The sequence below is a fragment of the Narcine bancroftii genome, chromosome 13 (genome assembly GCF_036971445.1).
Source record: "Narcine bancroftii isolate sNarBan1 chromosome 13, sNarBan1.hap1, whole genome shotgun sequence".
Lineage (NCBI taxonomy): Eukaryota > Metazoa > Chordata > Chondrichthyes > Torpediniformes > Narcinidae > Narcine > Narcine bancroftii.
In genome coordinates, this window is record NC_091481.1 from 75,608,039 (window position 1) to 75,632,364 (window position 24,326).

Consider the following 24,326-nt stretch of genomic DNA (forward strand, 5'->3'; position numbering starts at 1 on the left):
GTAAGACCACACTTTGTGTTCAGTATTGTGTTCAGTTCTAGTCACCTCGTTATAGGAAGGATGTGGAAGCTCTGGATAGGGTGCAGAGGAGATTTACCAGGATGTTGCCTGGATTGGAAAAATCAATCTTATGAGGCAAGGTTAGCAGGGCTGGGACTTTGGAATGTAGAAGGATGAGAGGGACACTTAATAGAGGTAAACAAGATAATGAGATGCACAGATAGGGTGGATGGCCAGCACCTGTTTCCCAGGGCAGGATCAGCAAACACCAGAGGATATCTGTACAAAGTGAAGGGAGGGAAGGTTAGGGGAGACCCCAGGGGTGTTTTTTTTTTTTAACACAGTTGTGGGTGCCGGAAATATCTTGCCAGGGATGATGCTGGAGGCATTTAAGAGTCTCTTAGACACACGGATGGAAGTACGGGGTAGGGAGGCTTTAGTACTTTTTTTTTAGGAAGAACTATATGGGTCGACACAACATTGAGGTCCGAAGGGCCTGTAACTGTGCTGTGTTGTTCTATGTTCTATCATTGCTGTTAAAAGGAACTTGACCTGCACAAATTGGCTGTCATCTTTTCCAGATTCAAAAGGTCTTCATCAGATCCACCATTGCGTCATACTCCAGCAATGCCAGTCTGCCTAGCTTTTGCGAGTCTTCTCGCTCTCCATAAGCTGATTCATTGCCTGCTGATTTAAGAGGAAGGCTCAAGGGAAACGTGTGCAATCTGTAAACACACGGTATTTTTCTTGTTGTCTCTTGAAAACACATTTCACAATCCTCTATGTGGGTAGCCTGCTCTGTTGCACTTGAAAAACAAATAGTCTACAGATGCTAGAAACCAAGTTTAATAATAAAATGTGCAGCACCGTTACAGCGCTAGCCACACAGATTCCAATCTGCCACTGTCTTTAAGGAGTTTCCATGTTCTCCTTTTGTCAGCATGGGTTTCCTTCAGATGCTCTGGTTTCTTTCCCCATTCCAAAGACGTATAGCATTAGAAAGTTCATTGGTCACGTGGCTGCATTTGGGTGGCACAGGCTCTCGGGCCAGAACTGTGCTGTATCTCTAAATTAAAAAAAATGAAAGTGCTTGAAGAGCACCTTCACACACAGGTTGATAGGAGCAATCTGCCAGACGAGAATGGGTGCACTTATAACGTTCAGAAGACATGGACAGGAAAAGTTTAGAGGGATATGGGCTAAATGCCAGCAAATGAGACTAGCTTGGTCCACATGGACAAGTTGGGCTTTAGAGTTTGTTTCTGTGCTGAATGCATCTATGAGTCAAAACAGATCAGGCTCTGAAACATTGACACTTTTTTTTGTAGATTGCAGCAGACCTGCTGAGTATTTCCAGCAATTTAAAAAAAATTTTAAATTGGTCTCATGCGAGCTTATTTTTCTGGTCCTGAGAATGCATTTCAGTTCCATACAAATTCTTAATTATGCTACAGTTAAAGGAGCAGTGCGAGGTATCCAGCTAACATTGACATTAGCGTTTATGGTTCAATTAGGTAGATCACAAGATAAAGGAGCAGAAGCAGGCCATTCGGCCCATCAAGTCTCCGCAAATCCACACTGAGCTAAACTGTTCTCCCATCTAGTTCCAAATTCTGGCTTTTTGTCCATATCCCTTGATACCCTGACCAATTAGATACCTATCAATTTCCTCCTTAAATTCCCCCAATGATCGAGCCTCCACAGCTGTATATGACAACGAATTCCACAACCCTCTGGCTAAAGAAAAAATTTCTTATGTCTGTTTTAATTCTAATTCTAAGACTGTGCCCTATTTCCTTTGTGCCCAGCAAGGGAAACATCTTATTCAGCATTCAAAATGTTTCTATGAGATCCCCTCTCATCTATACGCCAAAGAATATAATCCAAAAGCTACTAAACGTTCTTCACCTGTTAGCCCTTGCATTCCAGGAATCATTCTGGTAAATATTTTCTGTACCCTCTCCAACATCATTCCATCCCTTCCAAGATAAGGAGCCCAGAACTGCACACAATACTCCAAATGAGGTCTCACCAGTGCCCCATAGAGCCTCATCAACACCTCTTTACTCTTACACACTATTCCCCTTGAAATAAATGCCGACATAGCATTCACTTTCTTTACTGTTGATCCGGCCTGGTGGTTAACCTTTAGGGTATCCTGCAAGGACCCCCAAATCCCTTTACACTTTCTTCCCATCCAAATAATAATCTGCCTGTTTATTTCCTCTTCCAAAATGTACAACCGTACATTTCTCAAGATTGTATCTCAACTGCCATTTCTTTGCCCGCTCTCCTACACTCTCTGCAACCTTTTGGTTTCTTCAACTTTTCCTGCTCCACCACCTATCTTGGTGTCACCTGAAAACTTTGCCACAAAACCATTCAATCCATAATCTAAATCATCAATATACATTGTAAAAAGAAGCAGCCCCAACACCGACCCCTGCGGAACCCCACTAGTAACAGGCAACAAACTAGAACAGGATCCCTTTATTCCCACCCTTCGCTTTCTGCCTATCAGCCAATGCTCCATCCAATCTAATATCTTCCCAATAATTCCACGGCTCTCATCTTATTAAGTAGCTTTTTATGCACCACCTTAATATAAGCCTTTTGAAAATCCAAATACACAACATCCACAGTCTCTCCCTTGCCCATCCTACGAGATTTCCTCAAAACAATTCCATTAGGTTGGCCAGGCAGGATCTTCCCTTCATGAACCCATGCTGTCCTGGACCTATCATGCACCTCCAGGTATTTCATAACCTCGTCCTTGAGGATTGACTCCAGTAACTTTCCAACGACAGTCGTCGGACTAATAAGCCTATAATTTCCTTTTTTCTGCCTCCCTCCTTTCTACATTTGCGACCTTCCAATCCTCCGGAACCATGCCAAAGTCTATTGATTTCTGGAAAATCATTTCCAATACCTCCACAATCTCCAAAGCCACCTCCTTCAGAACCCGTGGGTGCACCTCATCTGGTCCAGGAGACTTATCCATCTTTAGACCATTCAGATTACTAAGCACATCTCTCTAGTAATCCTGACTCTACTCAATTCTATTCCATGAAACCTCTGACTATCAGGTGTGTTGCTAATGTCTTCCTCAGTGAAGACTGTCGTAAAATACTCATTTAGTTCCTCTGCCATCTCTTTGTTACCCATTATAATTTCCCCAGCATCATTTTCAATTGGTCCTATATCTACCCGTGTTTCTCTTACTCTTTATATACTTTAAAAAAACTCTTGTATCCTTTTGTATGTTATTTGCCAACTTCCTTTCATAATTCATCTTTTCTTTCCTAATGACTTTCTTTGTCTCTTTCTCTTTTTAAAAGTTTCCCAGTCCTCTGTTTTTCCACTAATTTATGCTTCCTTGTATGCCATTTTTCCATTCATAATTTTCTTTTTTCTTGGACTATACCTAAATCACTTTTTCTCGTAGAAATATCATCCAATTCTGCTCTGCCATCCCTCTATCTAGCTTACTTTTCCCAGTCAATTTGGGTCATTTCCTCTCTCATATCACTGTAATTCCCCTTGTTCCACTGAAAAATTGACACGCCTGATATCAGCTTTTCCTTTTCAAGTTTGAACTCAATCATGTTATAATCACTACTTCCTAAGGGTTCCATTACCTTTAATTCCCTAATCACCTCAGGTTCATTACACAAAACCGCTGATCCCTTGACGGGCTTATCGACAAGCAGCTCCAAAAAGCCATTTCATAGGCATTCTACAAATTCCGTCTCCTGAGATCCAGTACCTTCCTGACTTTCCCAATCCCATTTTGTGTTAAAATCCCCCATAATTATTTTGACATTTTCCTTCTGACATGCCTTTTCTATTTCCAATTGGAACTTGTAGTCCACCTCCCGGCTGCTGTTTGGGGACCCGTATATAGGGTCATTTTACCCTTGTCATTTTTAACTCAACCCATAAGGATTCTACAATCTCTGACCCTTCTTTTTAGTGATTTAATATCATTGCTTACCATCAGGGCCACGCCACATTAACCCATGTGATGACCACAATGTCCTATCTTTCAATCTGTAGCTATACAACAAAGTCATCTACTTTATTCCTAATCCCCTTAGACCAGTATCTGTTACCGATTTCTCTGTATCTCTATTGTTCAGTAAGTGATCTTGTCTTTTCACTTGCTTGTCCTTTTTGTCATCTTTGCTGTACATTATTTTTGACTTTGTTCTATTTTCCTCTTTCTCGACTCGAACACCCTGGTTCCCTTGGACCCTAATCTCTGCACTCACATTCTGATTCCCACTCCCCTGCCAAACTAGTTTAAACCCTCCCCAACCATTCTAGCAAACCTGCTGCCAGGTTATTGCTTCTCCCTCCAGTTCAGGTGTAGCCTGTCCTTTTTTGTACAGGTCAGACCTTCCCCAGAAGAGATCCCAATGATCCAGAAATCTAAACCCCTGTCCCCTGCACCAACTCTTAAGCCACGCCTTCATCTGCCACTATTTCCTGTTCCAACCCTCTCTGGCACGTGACACAGGCAGCAATCCTGAGATGACCACCCCTGAGATCCTGCTTTTTAACTTCTTTCCTAACTCCCTGTATTCCCTCTTCTATGTCATTGGTCCCCACATGGACCACAATACCCAGCTGCTCCCCTTCCCCCTTCAGAATGCTATGAACTCATACCCCGGTACCTGGGAGGCAACATACCATCTGGGAGCCTCAATCTCATTCACAGAACCCCCTATCCACTTGTCTAACCATAGTCTCCATAGGTCTCCTGTTCTCACCCCCTTCCCTTCTGATCCTCTGTGTTGGAGACATGACCACCTCAACTTGTCCCTGGTAGGTCGTCCCCACCAACAATATCCAAAATCATCCATTGTTTTTTTTAAATTTTTTATTTTTCACACCATAAACCATGTTAACCATGATACACACTTTTTCCTTTTCAAACATATACAGTGCCATTTTCTCCCCCCCCCCTCCCTCCTCCCATCCCACCCTCCCTACCTCCCCCCTCCCGTCCATTTAAAGTACAAAATCTAGGATACATTAAACCAGTCAAACAATGTTGTCATTCAATAAAAATAAACAAGAAATTCCACTGAGTCAATTCTTTTCATTTCCTTCTCCTTTCGTTAATTTAGGTAGTGAATGTCCCCGGTAGGTTTTCTCTATTGTGTTTCATGTAAGGCTCCCATATTTGTTCAAATATTTCAATATTATTTCTTAAACTATATGTTATTTTTTCTAATAGAATACATTTATTCATTTCTATATACCATTGTTGTATTTTCAAATTATCTTCCAATTTCCAGGTTGACATAATGCATTTTTTTTGCTACGGCTAGCGCTATCTTAACAAATCTTTTTTGTGCATCTTCCAAATCAATTCCAAATTCTTTTGTTTTTTATGTTACTTAGGAGGCAAAATCATCCATTGTTTTTTTTTTAATTTTTTATTTTTCACACCATAAATCACAATAGCCATGATATACACTTTTTCTTTTCCACACTTTTACAGTGACTTTTTCTCCCTCCCCCCTCCCTCCTCCCAAGCCACCCCCCCCTCTCATCCATTTTAGGTATACAATCTAGGTTGCATTAATTCAGTTAGACAATGTTGTCATTCAACAAAAATACACCAGAAATTCTACTGAGTCCATTCTTTTCTTTTCTTCTCCTTCCATCAACTTAGGTAATGTTTGTTCCCGGTAGGTTTTCGCTATTGTATTTAATGTAAGGCTCCCATACTTGTTCGAATATTTCAATATTATTTCTTAAACTATATGTTATTTTTTCTAATGGAATACATTTATTCATTTCTATATACCATTGTTGTATTTTCAAATTATCTTCCAATTTCCAGGTTGACATAATACATTTTTTTGCTACGGCTAGGGCTATCTTGACAAATCTTTTTTGTGCATCTTCCAAGTCAATTCCAAATTCTTTATTTTTTATGTTACTTAGGAGAAAGATCTCTGGATTCTTTGGTATATTGTTTTCTGTTATTTTATTTAATATCTGATTGAGATCATCCCAAAATTTTTCTACTCTCTCACATGTCCAGATTGCATGAATTGTTGTTCCCCTTTCTTTTTTACATCGAAAACATCTATCAGATACTGTTGGGTCCCATTTATTTAACTTTTGCGGTGTAATGTATAGTCTGTGTAACCAATTATATTGTATCATACGTAGCCTCGTATTTATTGTATTTCTCATCGTTCCAGAGCATAACTTCTCCCATGTTTCCTTTTTTATCTTTATATTTAAATCTTGTTCCCATTTTTGTTTAGTTTTACCATTTGTTTCCTCATTTTCCTTTTCTTGCAGTTTAATATACATATTTTTTATAAATCTTTTGATTAACATTGTATCTGTAATCACATATTCAAGGTTACTTCCCTCTGGTAAACTCAAGTTGCTTCCTAATTTATCTTTCAAGTAGGATCTCAGTTGGTAATATGCCAGCGCTGTATCTCCAGTTATATTGTACTTATCTCTCATTTGTTCAAAGGATAAGAATCTACTTCCTGAAAAACAATTTTCTATTCTTTTAATCCCTTTTTTTTCCCATTTTCTAAAGGCAAGGTTGTCTATTGTAAAAGGGAGTAGCTTATTTTGCGTCAATATTAGTTTTGGTATTTGGTAATTTATTTTATTTCTTTCTACATGAATCTTCTTCCATATATTGAGGAGATGGTGTAATACTGGAGAAGTTCTATGTTGTACCAATTTTTCGTCCCATTTATATAATATGTGTTCAGGTATCTTTTCCCCTATTTTATCTAATTCTAGTCTCGTCCAGTCTGGTTTTTCCCTTGTTTGGTAAAAATCTGATAGGTACCTTAATTGTGCGGCTCTATAATAATTTTTGAAGTTTGGCAATTGTAAGCCTCCTTGTTTATACCATTCTGTTAATTTATCTAGTGCTATCCTCGGTTTCCCCCCTCTCCATAAAAATCTCCTTATTATTTTCTTTAACTCTTTGAAGAATTTTTCTGTCAGTTGTATTGGCAATGCCTGAAATAAGTATAGTATCCTTGGAAAAATGTTCATTTTAATACAGTTTATCCTTCCTATCAGTGTTAGTGGTAGCTCTTTCCAATGCTCTAAATCGTCCTGTAATTTTTTCATTAGTGGATTGTAATTGAGTTTATATAATTGGCCTAGATTTTTGTTTATTTGCACACCTAGGTATCTTATTGCCTGCGTTTGCCATCTGAATGGGGATTCCTCCTTAAATTTTGAGAAATCCGCGTTATTCATAGGCATTGCTTCACTTTTATTTACGTTTATCTTGTATCCCGACACTTCTCCATATTCCTTCAATTTCTTATATAGTTCTTTTATTGATAGTTCTGGTTCTGTTAAGTACACTATCACATCATCCGCAAACAGACTGATTTTATATTCCCTGTCTTTTATTTTTATTCCTTTTATATTATTATCTCTTCTTATCGATTCTGCTAGTGGTTCTATAGCTAGCGCAAACAATAATGGTGATAGTGGGCATCCCTGCCGCGTTGACCTGCTTAAGTTAAATTGCTTTGATACATGTCCATTTACTGTCACTTTCGCTAACGGTCCCTTATATAATGCTTTAATCCAATTAATATACTTCTCCGGTAAACTGAATTTTTGCAATACTTTGAACAAGTAATTCCATTCTACTCTGTCGAAGGCCTTCTCTGCGTCTAAAGCAACTGCTACTGCCGGTGCTTTATTTCCTTCTACTGCATGAATTAAGTTAATAAATTTACAAATATTGTCTGTTGTGCGTCTTTTTTTGATAAATCCAGTTTGGTCTAAATTTACCATTTTCGGTACCTGTTCTGCTAATCTGTTCGCTAATAGTTTAGCTATTATCTTATAATCTGTGTTTAGCAGAGATATTGGTCTATATGACGCTGGTGAGAGTGGATCTTTCCCTTGTTTTAGTATCACTGTAATTATTGCTGTTTTACATGAATCTGGTAAGTTTTGTGTCTCATCAATCTGGTTGATTACATCCAGGAGGGGCGGTATTATTAGGTCTTTAAATGTTTTGTAGAATTCTATTGGGAGTCCATCTTCTCCTGGTGTCTTATTATTTGGTAAATTTTTTATTATCTCTTGTATTTCTACTGTTCCAAATGGTTCTGTTAATTTATTTTGTTCCTCTATTTGTAGTTTTGGTAGTTCAATTTTAGTCAAAAATTCATCTATTTTCCCTTCTTTCCCTTCGTTTTCGGTTCGGTATAATTGTTCATAGAATTCTCTGAAGTTTTCCTTAATTTCTTTTGGATTATATGTAATTTGTTTGTCTTTTTTCCTTGTTGCCAATACCATTTTCTTAGTTTGCTCTGTCTTAAGCTGCCATGCTAGGATTTTGTGTGTTTTTTCCCCTAGTTCATTATATTCTTCTCCACCTTATATGTTTGTAATGTTTCATATTTTATTTTTTTATCCGCCAATTCTCTTCTTTTGGTTGTATCTTCCTTTATTGCTAATTTTTTTTCTATGTTTATTATTTCCCTTTCCAACTGCTCTGTTTCCTGATTATAGTCCTTCTTTATCTTGGTTGCATAACTTATTATTTGCCCTCTAATGAATGCTTTCATTGCGTCCCATAGTATAAACTTATCTTCCACTGATTCCGTATTTACTTCAAAGTACATTTTTAATTGTTTTTCAATAAATTCTCTAAAATCCTGTCTTTTAAGTAGCATGGGGTTTAATCTCCATCTATAAATTCTTGGAGGGATGTCCTCTAGCTCTATTGCCAATAACAGGGGTGAGTGGTCCGATAATAGTCTAGCTTTATATTCCGTTTTCCTAACTCTCCCTTGAACGTGGGCTGATAACAGGAATAGGTCTATCCTTGAGTATGTTTTATGTCTAGTCGAGTAGTATGAGTATTCCTTTTCTTTTGGGTTTTGTTTCCTCCATATGTCCACAAGTTTCATTTCTTGCATTGATTTAATTATAAATTTGGTTACTTTGTTCTTCCTGTTAATTTTTTTCCCCGTTTTATCCATATTTGGATCCAAATTCAGATTGAAATCCCCTCCTATTAGTATGTTCCCTTGCGTATTAGCTACCTTCAAAAAGATATCTTGCATAAACTTTTGATCTTCTTCGTTAGGTGAATATATATTAAGTAGATTCCAAAGCTCTGAATATATCTGACATTTTATCATAACATATCTCCCTGCTGGATCTATTATTTCCTCTTCTATTTTAAATGGCACATTTTTGCTAATTAATATAGCCACTCCTCTTGCTTTTGAATTATACGATGCTGCTGTTACATGTCCTACCCAATCTCTCTTTAATTTCTTGTGCTCCAATTCAGTTAAGTGTGTTTCTTGGACAAATGCTATATCTATTTTTTCCTTTTTCAGTAAATTTAGTAGTTTCTTCCTTTTAATTTGGTTATGTATTCCATTAATATTTAGAGTCATATAGTTCAGCGTAGCCATTTTATATTTTGTTTATCTTCTCTTTCCGTTTTTCCATCATTACCTTTCCTCCTTTTCCATTTCTGTTTTCTTATTTTCAACTCTTTACCAGACAACATTCCTACAACATCCAACATTTTCCTTATTCTCCTATTTCTATCTTCTTTATCCCCAATCTCCCCTTCCCCTCCTGAGTTGCCCTTTATCCCTTGTCGGACAACCACATCTCCCCTCTCCATTTGGATTTGCGAATCCACTCGCAAGCGTCAACTGATTTTGCAGTGACCGCTCTTTTCCCCCACCCAGCCCCCCCCAGAAAAGATTTCGCTTTTTATATGTCACAAAGGTCACTCTTTTAATTCCCTCCTTATTCTCTCTATTCCATTACCTTCCCTTATTAATTCTTGTCTATACTCTCTATGTTTTCCTCTAATTACAGATACTTTCACATATGCCCATTGTCTCTATTCACTCTTATACCTCTTTACCCGCATACATATCAATCGTGGTCATTTTTACCCTCCTTACCCGTCTTCATCCCTCAGTCTATTTTTGTCTTTACCCACATACATATCAATCGTGATAATTTTTGCTCTCATTACCCGTCTTCATCCCTCAGTCTATTTTTGTAATTGTTCTGCAAATTTTCGTGCTTCTTCTGGATCCGAGAATAGTCTGTTTTGTTGTCCTGGAATAAATATTTTCAATACCGCAGGATGCTTCAGTGTAAATTTATATCCTTTCTTCCATAAAATCGCTTTTGCTGCATTGAACTCTTTTCTCTTCTTTAGGAGTTCAAAGCTTATATCTGGATAAATGAAGATTTTTTGCCCTTTATACTCCAGTGGTTTGTTGCCCTCTCTTACTTTTTCCATTGTCTTCTCCAGTACCTTTTCTCTTGTAGTATATCTTAGGAATTTTACTACAATAGATCTTGGTTTTTGTTGTGGTTGTGGTTTAGGGGCCAATGCTCTATGTGCCCTTTCTATTTCCATTTCTTGCTGTAGTTCTGGACATCCTAGGGCCTTAGGGATCCATTCTTTTATAAACTCCCTCATATTCTTGCCTTCTACATCTTCCTTAAGGCCCACTATCTTTATGTTATTTCTTCTGTTATAATTTTCCATTATATCTATTTTTTGGGCTAGTAATTCTTGTGTCTCTTTAGTTTTTTTATTAGATTCCTCCAATTTCTTTTTTAAGTCTTCTACCTCCATTTCTGCTGCTACTGCCCGCTCTTCCATCTTGTCCATTTTTTTCCCCATTTCTGTTAAGGTCATATCCATTTTATTTATTTTCTTTTCTGTGTTGTTTATTCTTCTTCTTAAATCATTGAATTCCTGTGTTTGCCATTCTTTAAATGACTCCATGTATCCTCTAACAAGAGCAAGTATATCCTTTACCTTGCCTTTCCCTTTATCTATTTCACTGTATTCTTCCTCTTCTTCTTCCTCTGGGTTGACCATCTGTTGTTTCTTTGCTGCCCTTTCCTCCTCTTCTTTCTTGTTTCCATTGTCTTCTGTGGTCTCTTCTTGCTGCAGGTGTTCTGCAGCTGTCGTTGCCGGCTGTGGAGATCGACTCCCCAGCTGGTCCCCCCTCCCGTCGGTGTGTTTTTTTTCATGCGCATCGCGCATGCGCGACTCCTCGCGCATGCGCGGTTGCGCACTTTTACTCGGCTCTGTGAGCCATTGTTGTAGTTCTCTTTCTACCGACCTGAGGTAGTGGGGTCTTCTCTCCACAGCGGGCCTCTTCGGACAGGTAAGGCCTTCACCTTTTTCCTCCGTTGTCTTCTCTTCCTCTCTTCTTTCCGTTGATTTTGATTTTTCTCCTTTTGTCTCCATCTTCTTTCCACCTTTATACTCACTTTTCTTTAACTTGTATTTCTGTGCCTTTGTATTTTCTCTTGTTTTTCCCGACTTTTCTGGAGAGGGCTGGAGTTCACCGTCCGGCCACTACTCCATCACGTGACTCCTCAAAATCATCCATTGTTGATGAGAATGGCCACAGGGGAGCTCTGCTCTGTCTGCCTGCATCTTAACCCTTCCCTCTCCTGACAGTCACCCAGCTACCTGCCTCCTGAATTTTAGGGGTGACTGCCTCCCTGAAACTCCTGTCTACAACTACCTCTGCCTCCTTCAAGATTTGCAGTTCATCCAGCTCCACTTCCCTAACGTGGTTTGTAAGGAGCTGAAGCTGTATGCACCTTTTGCAGAAGGAACCATTCAGACTTGCCTGGGGTGTAAACAAGCAAGCCATTGCTCTACTTGGACAAGAGCATTTATGAGGTTGACTGGGGGAGGTGGGGAGTGGTGTAGAGTTCACCAGATGAAACTGAAAAGCAAAATTCATCATTGGAATAAAAAGTAAAAACCTAATATTGGAGAAACTCAGCAGGTCAAACAGTCCTTTATATAGCAAAGATAAAGAGGCAGAACCGACGTTTCGGGCTTGAGCCCTTTATCAAGATATCTTGATGAAGGGCTCAGGCTCGAAATGTCGGTTACGTTATCTTTATCTTTGCTATATAAAGTGCACTGTTTGACCTGCTGAGTTTTTCCAATATTGTGTTTTTTTACTTCAACCACGGGGTCTGCAGACTTCTCATGTTTTACTTCAGGGTTAAGAGTAACTCCAGGGGTGGAAAACTTGCTGGCAGCGAGAGGTTTGAGGACAAATATGATGGTGAAGTTCGATATATTAAATCCAGACAGAAAGAAGCTATTTCCACACATGAATAAGTCAAGAAAATTTCACCTGTGATTAACAGGAGAGGAAAGAATAACATTTTGCACTTGCTGTATGGTGTTTGCCTCTGGAGCTCAATGCCAGTTGCAGATTTGAAACTACGTTGAATCAAGCACTTGAATGAAAAGAAATTGCATAATTACAGGAAAGAGAAGGAAAGAGGTGGCATACTGTAAAGGCTTCTGTGCTCTTCTAACTCCACAATACTGTAGAACAGTGCATACATTTAAAATTTGTCCCTACATGGGAAACACAAATAAATTTGGAGTAACCTTACTCTCTTCTTTTATCTTGGAGGTACTGACATGAGTAGTTGGTCCATCCACGGTTAGCACCACGCTCGTACAGTACCAGCATTCGGGACCGGGGTTCAAATCCGGCGTTGTCTGTAAGGAGTTTGTACGCTCTCCCTGTGTCTGTGTGGGTTTCCTACAGGCGCTCCGGTTTCCTCTCACCCTTCAAAACTTACCGGAGTTGTAGGTCAATTGAGTGTAATTGGGCGGCACGGGCTCATTGGCCAGAAGGGCCTGTTAACCATGCTATAACAAAAAATAAAATAAAAAATATCCTGTTTTGATTGTTGGCCCTTTGTAGGCTGATCCTGTCTCCAGGTGAGAGAGGAAAGTTTTAAAGGGGACCCAAGGGGCAATTTTTGTGATGAGTTTGTGGAATGAGCTTCCAGAGGACGTGGTAAAGGCAGTACGATTATGACTTTTAAAAGGCATTTGGACAAGTACGTGGATAAGAAAGGCATAGAGGAGTATGGGCCAAACACAGGCAAATGGGACTGGCTCAGGTAGGCAACTTCATCGGCATAGATCGGTTGGGTTGAAAGATCTAGTCAAGTCATGTTTATCATTATCTGATTGCACAAGTACAACCCAATGAAACAGCATTCTCCGGTCCTCTGTTCAAATCATATAGACACACCACCAGACATAACACACGTACAGACAAACAAAACATATACAGGACAAGTATTCATATACACAAATAAATAAATAAAGGTGTCATGAACATGAGAGTCTCCGATGGTTAGTGTGAGCATTTCCTTTGGTCAGTCAGTATTCTCACTGACACAGTGGTTGAAGTAAAAAGCGCAGTGCTGGAAAACTCAGCTAGTCAAGACAACAGACCTTGAGAAGGGCTCAAGCTTGAAACATTGGTTCCATATCTTTATCTTTGCTATCTAAAGTACACTGTTTGACCTGCTGAGTTTCTCCAGCATTGGGTTTTTTACCTCAGCCTGGTGGTGCCGGCTCTGTACCTCTTTCCCGACGGGAGCAGCTGAAAGATGCTGCGAGCAGGGGTGGAAGGGGTCCTCAGTGATTTTGCGTGCCGCCTTCTTCAGACCACGATCCCATTAGATCACATCGATGGGGCTGCAGGGAGACCTCATTGATTCTCTCTGCCACTCTTATACCCCTATGGAATAACCCCCCCACCCCCCCCCCCCCCCCCGTATTGAGATTGTTCAACTCTACCTCTTGACAGTTCGGTGGGTGAGCTGCGAGAAACCCTGCTTGGTTTTTATTCGCTCACAAGAGACCACCACACCCCACAGGCATTGGCTGTCTCAGCTGATCAGGGAAGAGACACCTAACATGATTATTCGCCACTAAATTGAAAATTTCATTGAACGAATGGATATTTGTAACTTTTGTTTTATTTTCTGAAGTTTTCCTTCATTTTATGTGTTGCTAACAAGACCAGTATTTCTCATCTGTCCCTGGCTGCCAGGAATACGGCAGGGATTATTATAGCAATTTGGTGCACCTGAGTGGATTCAGGGGGCATTAAGAGTCACCCATGTTACTCCATATTAGGCCAGACCTAGGTAAGAACAGATAATTTCCACCCCTCATTGCCATTGGATATGTTTTTCCAATTGTTCAAATGTTTCATCTTCTTAACCTCCAGCTTCTCTGGAGGTTTCATTAATCCAGGATTACTCTGGATTACTAATCCAATGCCACAAACGTCACTGTATTCCATTTCATCCCCCTCCCAGCCCAGAGCACAGTGTGTGTGTGTCAGTGTCTTTTTGTAAACCCTGCTGCTTTGTAAGCCTTGGCCTTGTTAAACCTTGACTCGTCAGTTTGTCCTTGAGTGCGGGGCACGTCCAATGTTAAAACAGAATGAGGGAAGGCTGTTCAGATGACAGATTCCTGAAGAAATCCCAAGTGGGATTTTGGTGTATGAGGCTCTGGAAAAGAATGGTTTAAAACACAAGGAGCTGAGTTTTAATGTGAATAAGGTAGAAAAGAATACCACGAAGGAAGAAAATGTGTTCCATTAAAAACTTTGTAAAGAGAAACCTGTTTGACCTTTTGAAACCGCTTAGTCATTAAATCAGTTCAAAGCTCAACTATATTAATTTTTCTGACAGATCCTCATGTTACTGGTTTTCCTTAGTGTTCAAACATTTATCCATTCCTTCCTTGAAAATACTCAGATTAATCATCCACGGCCATCTAGATTCACAATGCTTTCTGGAAGGGGAGAAAAATGTTCCCTCATCTTTGTCCCAATGACTGACCCCTTTACTCTGAGAATGTGGTGCTATTTTTAGGTTCTCCATCCACAGGAAACAGTATCCACAGTTAATTTTTAATGAGGTCATCGCTCAGTCATGTAAACTTCGAAGAATATTCTAGTGCAACACTGATGCACTAGACACCTGATTTGCAGACAGATATGAATGTGAACCCTCCACAGATATCTAGTGTCATAGTTGCACCGGCTCACCTGTGAACTCTACTTTGTGGGCCACTCTCGTGAGACCAGGCCCAATACAGACGTCAAGCATCTCAGTCTCAGAAAATAACGGTAATCGGAGAAAGAATCAATGGACTACACAAATTGAGCCTGTAATTATTCTGGAACTTGTCCAGAGGGAGTAGGGATTTATGTAGCAGAACTGAGAACACTTGACTAGATAAAGAAGGAAGTACCTGTAAGAAAATATATTGCTCAAAGTGGAAGGATTTTGTTTGAGCCAAGATTAGTAACATGGGGGTGATGTTGTTGGGAAAAGGGTAAGCTGACCAAGGTTTAATTGAGGTATAAAGAAGAGAGATCCTAATAGAGTATAGGAAGGGCTTGCTTCCTCTTGCAGAGAAGTTGATGTTGAGGAAGAATACATTTTAAGATCATTTGTAGAAGAATTGGAGAGCTGTTGAAGGTTTTCTTTCCATTGAGAGTAACGTGAGGAGCTGGAACACATGACCTGAAAGAATTGCAGGCAGAAGTGCTCGGCTGAGCACTTGGCTTTCTTTTACCTGCTATGGACCAAGAGCTGGGAAGCAGATCACACTGATTTCATCCTGAATGATCTCAAATCTTGTCTTCTTTAACCACAGGGAACATTGTGTCCTTGGACCCTGGGAAAGACCATATCTCTGCAACACCAGCGTCTTAACAGATAACATTATAGAATAACTCCCCTGATCATATCATATGAGGGATTCGGCCTTTTGGAACATGTCTTTCTTTGTTTAACCTTCTAACAATCGTGGATTATAGATTCCTAAGAGTTGTCCAACACAGAAATAAATCCTTGAGCTCAACTTATTCAAGATGCCAATCTATGCCAGTCCCACTTGTTTGCCTTTGGTCCCATCTATCTGTAAATGTTTCCTATCCATGTATCTGTCTGAATGACCTGTTAAAGATTCAGCTGCTACAAACATCATGTGTTTCACATCTCAGCCACTGTCAACAGAGTGGATCGTCATGTGGGATTCCACTAAGGGCATCCTTCACAAAACGGCACACTTTAGTGGGGCATCTTCCCTCCCAGTGTTCAGCGCCAGGGATCTGAGCTTAAAGTTCACAATAAACCTTCAAGAAACACAATGAGTAATGCTGACTGTGCAATTTTGATGTTCTCTGTGCAAAGCCCTACAAAAGATAGTGGGTGTAGCCCGGGACATCACAGGCAAAGCACTCCCAACCCTTGAGGACATCTACAGGGAACGCTGCCATCAGAGAGCAGCAGCAAATGGGAGGAGTCACGCGATGGAGTAGTGGCCGGACGGTGAACTCCAGCCCTCTCCAGAAAAGTCGGGAAAAACAAGAGAAAACACAAAGGCACAGAAATAAAAGTTACAGAAAAGTGAGTATAAAGGTGGAAAGAAGATGGCGACAAAAAAAGAAAAGTCGAAAGCAACGGTAAGAAGAGAGGAAGAGAAGACAAAGGAGGGAAAAGGTGAAGGCCTTACCTGTCCGAAGAGGCCCGCTGCGGAGAGAGAAACCCGCTCCCTCAGGTCGGTAAATAATGGACTACAAAAATTGCTCGCAGAGCCGAACAAAAGTGCGCAACCGCGCATGCGCGAAGTTTCGCGCATGCGCGACGCGAATGAAAAAAAACACACCGACGGGAGGGGGGACCAGCTGGGGAGTCGATCTCCACAGCCGGCAACGACAGCTGCAGAACACCTGCAGCAAGAAGAGACCACAGAAGACAATAGAAACAAGATAGAAGAGGAGGAAAGGGCACCAAAGAAACAACAGATGGTCAACCCAGAGGAAGAAGAAGAGGAAGAGTATGGTGAAATAGAAGAAGAAAAGAGAGGCAAGGTAAAGGATATACTTGCTCTTATTAGAGGATACATGGAATCATTTAAAGAATGGCAAACACAGGAATTTAAGGATTTAAGAAAAAGAATAAACAACACAGAGGAGAAAATAATTAAAATGGAGATGACCTTAACAGAAATGGGAAAAAAAATGGACAAGATGGAAGAACGGGCAGTAGCAGCAGAAATGGAGGTAGAAGACTTAAAAAAGAAATTGGAGAAATCTAATAAAAAAACTAAAGAGACACAAGAACTACTAGCTCAAAAAATAGATACAATGGAAAACCATAACAGAAGAAATAACATAAAGATAGTGGGCCTTAAGGAAGATGAAGAAGGCAAGAATATGAGGGAGTTTATAAAAGAGTGGATCCCTAAGACCCTAGGATGTCCAGAACTACAGCAAGAAATGGAAATAGAAAGGGCACATAGAGTATTGGCCTCTAAACCACAACCACAACAAAAACCAAGATCTATTGTAGTAAAATTCCTAAGATATACTACAAGAGAAAAGGTACTGGAGAAGACAATGGAAAAAGTAAGAGAGGGCAACAAACCACTGGAGTATAAAGGGCAAAAAATCTTCATTTATCCAGATATAAGTTTTGAACTCCTAAAGAAGAGAAAAGAGTTCAATACAGCAAAGGCGATTTTATGGAAGAAAGGGTATAAATTTATACTAAAGCATCCAGCGGTATTGAAAATATTTATTCCAGGACAACAAAACAGACTATTCGCGGATCCAGAAGAAGCACGAAAATTTGCAGAACAATTACAAAAATAGACTGAGGGAGGAAGACGGGTAATGAGAGTTAAAATGATCACGACTGATATGTATGTGGGTAAAGACAAAAATAGACTGAGGGATGAAGACGGGTAATGAGAGTAAAAATGATCACGATTGATATGTATGCAGGTAAAGAGGTATAAGAGTGAATAGAGACAATGAGCATACATGAATGTATCTGTACTTAGAGGAAAATATGGATAGTATAGACAAGAATTAATAAGGGAAGGTAATGGAATAGAGAGAATAAGGAGGGAATTAAAAGAGGGACCTTTGTGACATATGAAAAGTGAAATCTTTTCTGGGGGAGGCGGGGTGGGGGGAAATAGCGGTCACTGCAAAATCAGTTGACGCTTGCGAGTGGATTCGCAAATCCAAATGGAGAGGGGAGATGTGGTTGTCCGACAAGGGATAAAGGACAACTCAGGAGGTGAAGGGGAGATTGGGGATAAATAAGATAGAAATAGGAGAATAAGGAAAATGTTAGATGTTGTAGGAATGTTGTCTTATAAAGAGTTGAAAATAAGAAAACAGAAATGGAAAAGGAGGAAAGGTAATGATGGAAAAACGGAAAGAGAAGATAAACAAAATATAAAAGGGCTACGCTGAACTATATGTCTTTAAATATTAATGGAATACATAACCAAATTAAAAGGAAGAAACTACCAAATTTAAATGAATAAATGTATTCCATTAGAAAAAATAACATATTGGTTAAGAAATAACATTGAAATATTCGAACAAGTATAGGAGCCTTACATTAAATACAATAGCGAAAACCTACCGGGGACAAACATTACCTAAGTTGATGGAAGGAGAAGGAAAGAAAAGAATGGACTCAGTAGAATTTCTGGTGTAATTTTGTTGAATGACAACATTGTCTGACTGGCTTAATGCAACCTAGATTGTATACCTAAAATGGATGAGAGGGGGGGGTGGGGGGGTGGTTTGGGAGGAAAGGGGGGGGGGGGAGAAAAAGTCACTGTATATGTGTGAAAAGAAATAGTGTATATCATGGCTAATGTGATTTATGGTGTGAAAAATAAAAAAATTAAAAAAAAAAAATTTAAAAAAAAAAAAAAAAGAGAGCAGCAGCAATCATCAAGGATCCACATCACCCAGTAAACGCTCTGTTCTTGCTGCTACCATTAGGAAAGAGGTATCGGTGCCTCAAGGTTCAGAAACAGCTACTAACCCTCCACCGTCAGACTCAACAACAAACCCAATCAGAGACTTGTTTGAGGACTCTTACTTTGGCACTTTATTGATTCTTGTTTCTCTCTGTATTGCACAGTCAGTTTGTTTACATGTGTACCTTGAGTACAGTTTTTGCACCACCAGTAAGTGGTCATTCTGCCTTGCCTGCAGGAAAAAGAATCTCAGGGTTGGATGTGATGTCATGTATGTGCTCTGACAATAAATCTGAATCTGAAATCTGTTTTCCCTGAGCCACATTTTGATATTAATTCACTCAAAGAGCTGCCAGGTCTTAACATTTCCAAGGTCTTTTGCTGGTCAAACATCTAATAGTTCAACACTCCCCTCAATGCTGAACCATGTGACAGCATATTTCTATTTGCATCCCTAGAGTGTCGCTTTAATGAACAATGTTTAATCTCTGGTAAGAGTGCAGTGACAAATTATGCCAAGCTTGCAAAACACAGCCCAACAAGACTTCCCTCTCTCTGGGAGATGAGTGATGTAGAGGGCTTCTCAACAAGATGGTTGCACAAAACAAAAACCAGTTGAGCACAGTACACCAATGTCTGATGCTTTTCAAAACAAAGGATAAAAAAATTTTTAAAACTGAAATAAATCAGAATTGCTGGAAATTCTTGCCAAGTCAGGCAATATTTGCAAAAAGAAAAGCAGTGAACGTTTTAGGGAAAAGATCTGTCGTCAGGCTAGAAAGTTAACTCTCTTTCCACATGTGCTGTCTGACCTGCCGAGTGTTTCCGCAATCTTCTCTGTCTCTTAGCAATACACATTTTGCTCCGGTTCTGTAAGCATTTATGCAAATAGTTGTGTTCCCTGTGGAGCTAGTTGACATGTGTCTGTCTGTTTTCTATCCTACAGCCCAGAATGTGACTGTGGAGGAGATTATTGCTGCCTACAGGAAGGCCTGTCAGAAGCTGAATTGCAAGCCGATTAACAAGCTGCTCAAACAGATCCAAGTAAGTAAGCCTGCACATTCGGAGCATGCCCCAGCATTGGTGGTGATTTGGGAGGGGGGCGGGTATCAACCTTCTTTGCTCCAAAGAGAAAAGCCTTAGTTCTGCTAACCTTGCCCTCATAAAACACATTTTCCTAATCCATGCAGCATCCTGGTATATCTCCTTTGCATCGTTTACACAGCTTCCACATCCTTCCTGCAAAGAGGTGACCAGAACTGAATGCAATATTCTAAATGTGATCTCACCAGAGATTCATAGAAAACAGGATTTTGTGAAAATGGAGAGACCAATACAATATGTTACCTAAATGCAGCCCGTCCTTTTGTGGTTATTGAATTCTTGTATTTTGGAGGCCTCGTTTATCTTGGGGTCTTATGATACCTTTTGTTTCTCAGGTCAATTTTATTGATCTTTTTCCCACTGGCTGTTTACTTTAATGACCTGCTCTGACACAAGTTCACCTAATCGCTGATGGTCATGAGTTGGCAAACACTCAGTGCTAGAAACGGGGTGATTTCTTCCAATGGCTATGGTGGAGTCGGTTATCATTTTCAAATCTGAGATTAATAGTTTTATCTTAATTGGAGATATGAAGGGGAAAAGACGTGCATGGAAGTGGAGGTGAAATCGACAATCTCTTTTAAATGGCAGAACATGCTTTAAAATGCTGTTTGAAATAGATTTTATATTGGTGTTTTTGTGATCAGAAGGTTCTGCAATAGCTGATGTCAGTGCAGGTGACATGTTTGGGAAAAGTCAGCTGCAGTTTCTATACTGTGACCATTGATGGGAAGTGATTTGTCTGGCCTTTGTTTTTATTGTCAGTAATTACTGAGGGTGTTGCATGAAACCCGTAGCGTAACCTTCTGCAGCGGGTATGGTTTTTGGACTGCAATGTCGGGAAAATCGTGGGAAAAATTAACATAATTTTTGCCCATGTGGTCGTTCACACTGGGCGCCTTTTTAGACTGCAAGAACCTGAATGCAACAGTCCCAGTGGTTGGTTGTGCAGTAGAGTGGATGACTGTCAGTGAATCTTTCCGGTATGATTTGCGGTGCAGGCTTCCTCCAAAAAGTTGTAGGGGGTCCTGCAGGATACATTGCAGTACAAGAATTGACTCAAAATTCCTGCACGTTACTTTTTAGCTGACCCGTGTCGAGGCAAAATTCCCGGATTGTGCCGTTCTGCGGTTTGAAAACCATGCGTGGCAGCAAGTTGACTGCCTTTTCACCTGGAACTGAGAGTCCTTGCCTCCACTTCCTCCATTGGCCATGCTACTTGTCTATTTCTCTCTTTGGCTTGGCTTCGCGGACGAAGATTTATGGAGGGGGTAAAAAGTCCACGTCAGCTGCAGGCTCGTTTGTGGCTGACAAGTCCGATGCGGGACAGGCAGACACGATTGCAGCGGTTGCAGGGGAAAGCAGTGAAATCCTGAAACCTCCTTGAGGTTTTAGGGAGTGAGAATTTTTGGATTTGAGGGGGATTCAGGAGATCATTCAGGAAAGTGACAGTGAGATAAAAGATCAACCGCCATCTTATTGAAGGGTGCTGAGTAGCCTTCTGCTATTTCGTGTTTTTATAGGCTCTATGTTTGTTGGATAATCATGTTAATGCTTCAGGACCCACTCAAAAGACATGCATGCTGGCATATGGGTGTGGCTGTCTTCAGGCAATAAATGTATCTGTAATTCCCTCCCTTATTCCCTCTTTTATCATTTGTCAACAGAACATGCAGTTGATTATTGTGTGACTGGTTGGAGTGGCTATTTACTCATGGTCACAAGTTTCTGAAGTGTTGAATTGACACAGCAGCTATAAATATGGGTTTGTCTCTGTTCCAGTGAAGTAGTGCCTTTGTTAGGCACGATATGCCACATGACTCGGTTCTGCTCCCAGTTTAAAGTCTAAAATGCAAATTCCAAGGGCTTTGTCAGATTGATCAAATTTTCTTAGTTTACTACTGTATTTCCATTCTTTCCTTTGTGTGATGTTCCCACAGATGCCTCCTATTTTTCACACTATTCCTAGATCCTTGCAGTCTTGTTAACCTATTTAGGAGGAGTTTATTGTTGTGAAATTTGGTGTTTGGCAGCAGCATAATTCATAGAGCAAACATTCATATGACAACCATCTCACAACATTACGATTAAACAAAAATGAAAATAATATTGCAAAAAGTGAGGCCGTGTCTTTGGTTCGTTGATTATTCAGGAATCTAATGGCAACAGGGAAGAAGCCGTCCTTGTGCCATTGAGTGCTTGTCTTTAGGCTCCTGGACCTTTTTCCCTGATGGTAGTGAAGTGAAAGATTTAGGAGGGATCACAGCCCTGAGGCTTCAGCATAAAGGTGGCACAGTGGTGCTTGTCAAGTACAAGCTGACAGAACAGTGATTTCTGGATCTTGGTGCAAAACACACAGACGCACAACCAGACATAATGAACATACTGAGAAACAATACATTTATATCCCTGTATATAAATAAATCAATATTGTTTCATGAATAGTAGAGTGAGCATTTGCCTTTGGTCGTTCAGGGTTCTCACTGCCTGTGGAATCAAGCTGTTCCTCAGCCTGGCGGCGCTGGCTCTGATCCTCCTGGATCTCTTCCCCGACGGGAGCAACTGGAAGATGCTGTGTGCAGGGTGGAAGGAGTCCTCAGTGATTTTGCGCGCCCTCTTCAGACAACGGTCCCAGTAGATCACGTCAGCGAGGGAGACCTCAGTGAGCCTCCCTGCCGCTCTTATATGGTCCTGTGTGGATTGACCTCCGATCCATTTCTCTGCAGCAACTGTACCACACTGTGATGCAGCCAGCTCTCAATATAGGAGGTTGACATAATGGATGCAAAATCATAACTTGTTCATAGCTCCACCAGCCTGGGTTCAATCCTGACCTCCAGTGCCCACCACGCCCACAGAGACAACAAGCACTAATTTACAATAACCTCATTTTATTCTCCCATCAGCACTGCCCAGATTCAGCTCACTTGGGACAACTTACAATTGCTATCTAACCTACTAATCTGAAATTCTTGGGGATATTATAAGAAATGGGAACTGTAAAGGTTAAAACCTTGTGGTTTTAATTCTTAGTTAATTTTGTGCCTGTCTCTTTAAGAGAGCTACTGTTTGTAGTTGTGAAAGAAGCGTGAGCATGAGAAATTTTTCTTTAAATTGTGTATCTTTTTAAAGGCTTTTGTATCCCTTTAAATAACTTTTGTATGTCTTTCATACAGTAAATGCCATATTATTCATCATTATTAAAGTCTTAATGAAAAGCTATGCAAAATGTTTATCCATTTTGTCACTGAATTAAAACTACATAAAGTAATAGCCATAGTTTGATTTGTTGGATTGAAGAGATTGAAATTTGAGATATCGCAGCTCACACCTTGGAAGGTGATACTTTGAAATTAGGTCATCTAAGGCTAGAATAAGCCTCACTTCTTCCCCCATCATCTTTCCTTTCCCTGTCTCCTTTCACAGAGACATGATAAATTCTTATGTAGTCTCTTATATTCGATTAAGGCCTTTTGTTGGTCTGGATTCTTCCCCCATTGTTTGAATTCCGAGACTTTCTGACATATCCTACTTCTGCCTTTTCTGATATTTTTCCTTGCAGAAGGGTTCAGGTCTGAAATGGCAGCAATATATCTTTGTCTCCTAGAGATGCTGTAAAGACTGACCGGCTGAGTTCCTCCAGCATTTCGGTGTGTTTACTAAAAGCTTCAGCTCCGCATACTGGGATGGACGGGGGTGGGGGGGGGGGTGGGGGCGATGATGAGTTGTAAATGTTTGGTTTTGTAAGTTCCTGATTATCACCCGCAATCAGAAACAGATGTTGGGTGAAGGTCAGCAGTTCCAAGTTTGCACTCCCATCTAAACATCATTAAAAAGCTTGTGCCGCCCAAATAACCCAATTAACTTGTAACCCCTGAAGTTTTGAACGGTGGGAGGAAACTAGAGCACCCAGAGGAAACCCACGCAGACACGGGGAGAGCGTACAGACAATGCTGGATCAAACCCAGGTGGCTGAAGATGTAACCGCGTTGTGCGAACCGCTGCACTAACTGTGTCACAACAGATATTGTATGGAAAAATCTGTCTCTGAAACGAGGTATAAACTCTGAGAGCCACAACATTGTTTGCTTTTGAGTATTTTTTTCTTTCCCCTTTTCCTGTAGAATTTGTGTCCCTTCCTCTCCTCAGTTTCCTGTCGAATTTGTGAGCTGCTTTGTAAATATCTTGTTGCAGGGAGTCTGACAGCACCATGTGACATTCTCCTTCTCACGTGAGCATACTGATGGTGTGAGTCTGTCAAATTCCTGTGCTCTGACATGACTGCTCAGATTGATGCTAAAATTTCATCTTGTCACATGCTTCCTTGTTGGCTCGAGATGTGTTTTATGATCTGAATCTCTCCCCTCTGTGGAGGCTGGAACAATAGGGGCATTTAGAAGACTCTCAGACAGGCAGATGGATGAAAGTAAAATAGAGGGTTATGCGTTGGGGAGGGTTTAGGTTTTTTTTGTCTAATGTTCTTTGTGGGACCTTAATGTGGGCAAAGTGACTGCTGTGTTTACTACTGCAACGCTATGTCGCCCTC

The 24,326-nt window shown here is 40.3% G+C and overlaps 1 protein-coding gene across 2 annotated transcripts in view; it reads left to right on the plus strand.

The window, feature by feature from the left end:
• The window catches only part of LOC138748711 (protein phosphatase 1 regulatory subunit 37-like), a 77,085-nt gene that overhangs the window by 9,876 nt on the left and 42,883 nt on the right, over window positions 1–24,326 (plus strand). For both annotated transcript variants that reach the window (XM_069909347.1, XM_069909349.1), the window contains exon 2: window positions 19,623–19,720. In XM_069909347.1, coding sequence (XP_069765448.1) covers window positions 19,623–19,720 — 98 coding nt within the window. The remainder of the gene's footprint in view (window positions 1–19,622; window positions 19,721–24,326) is intronic.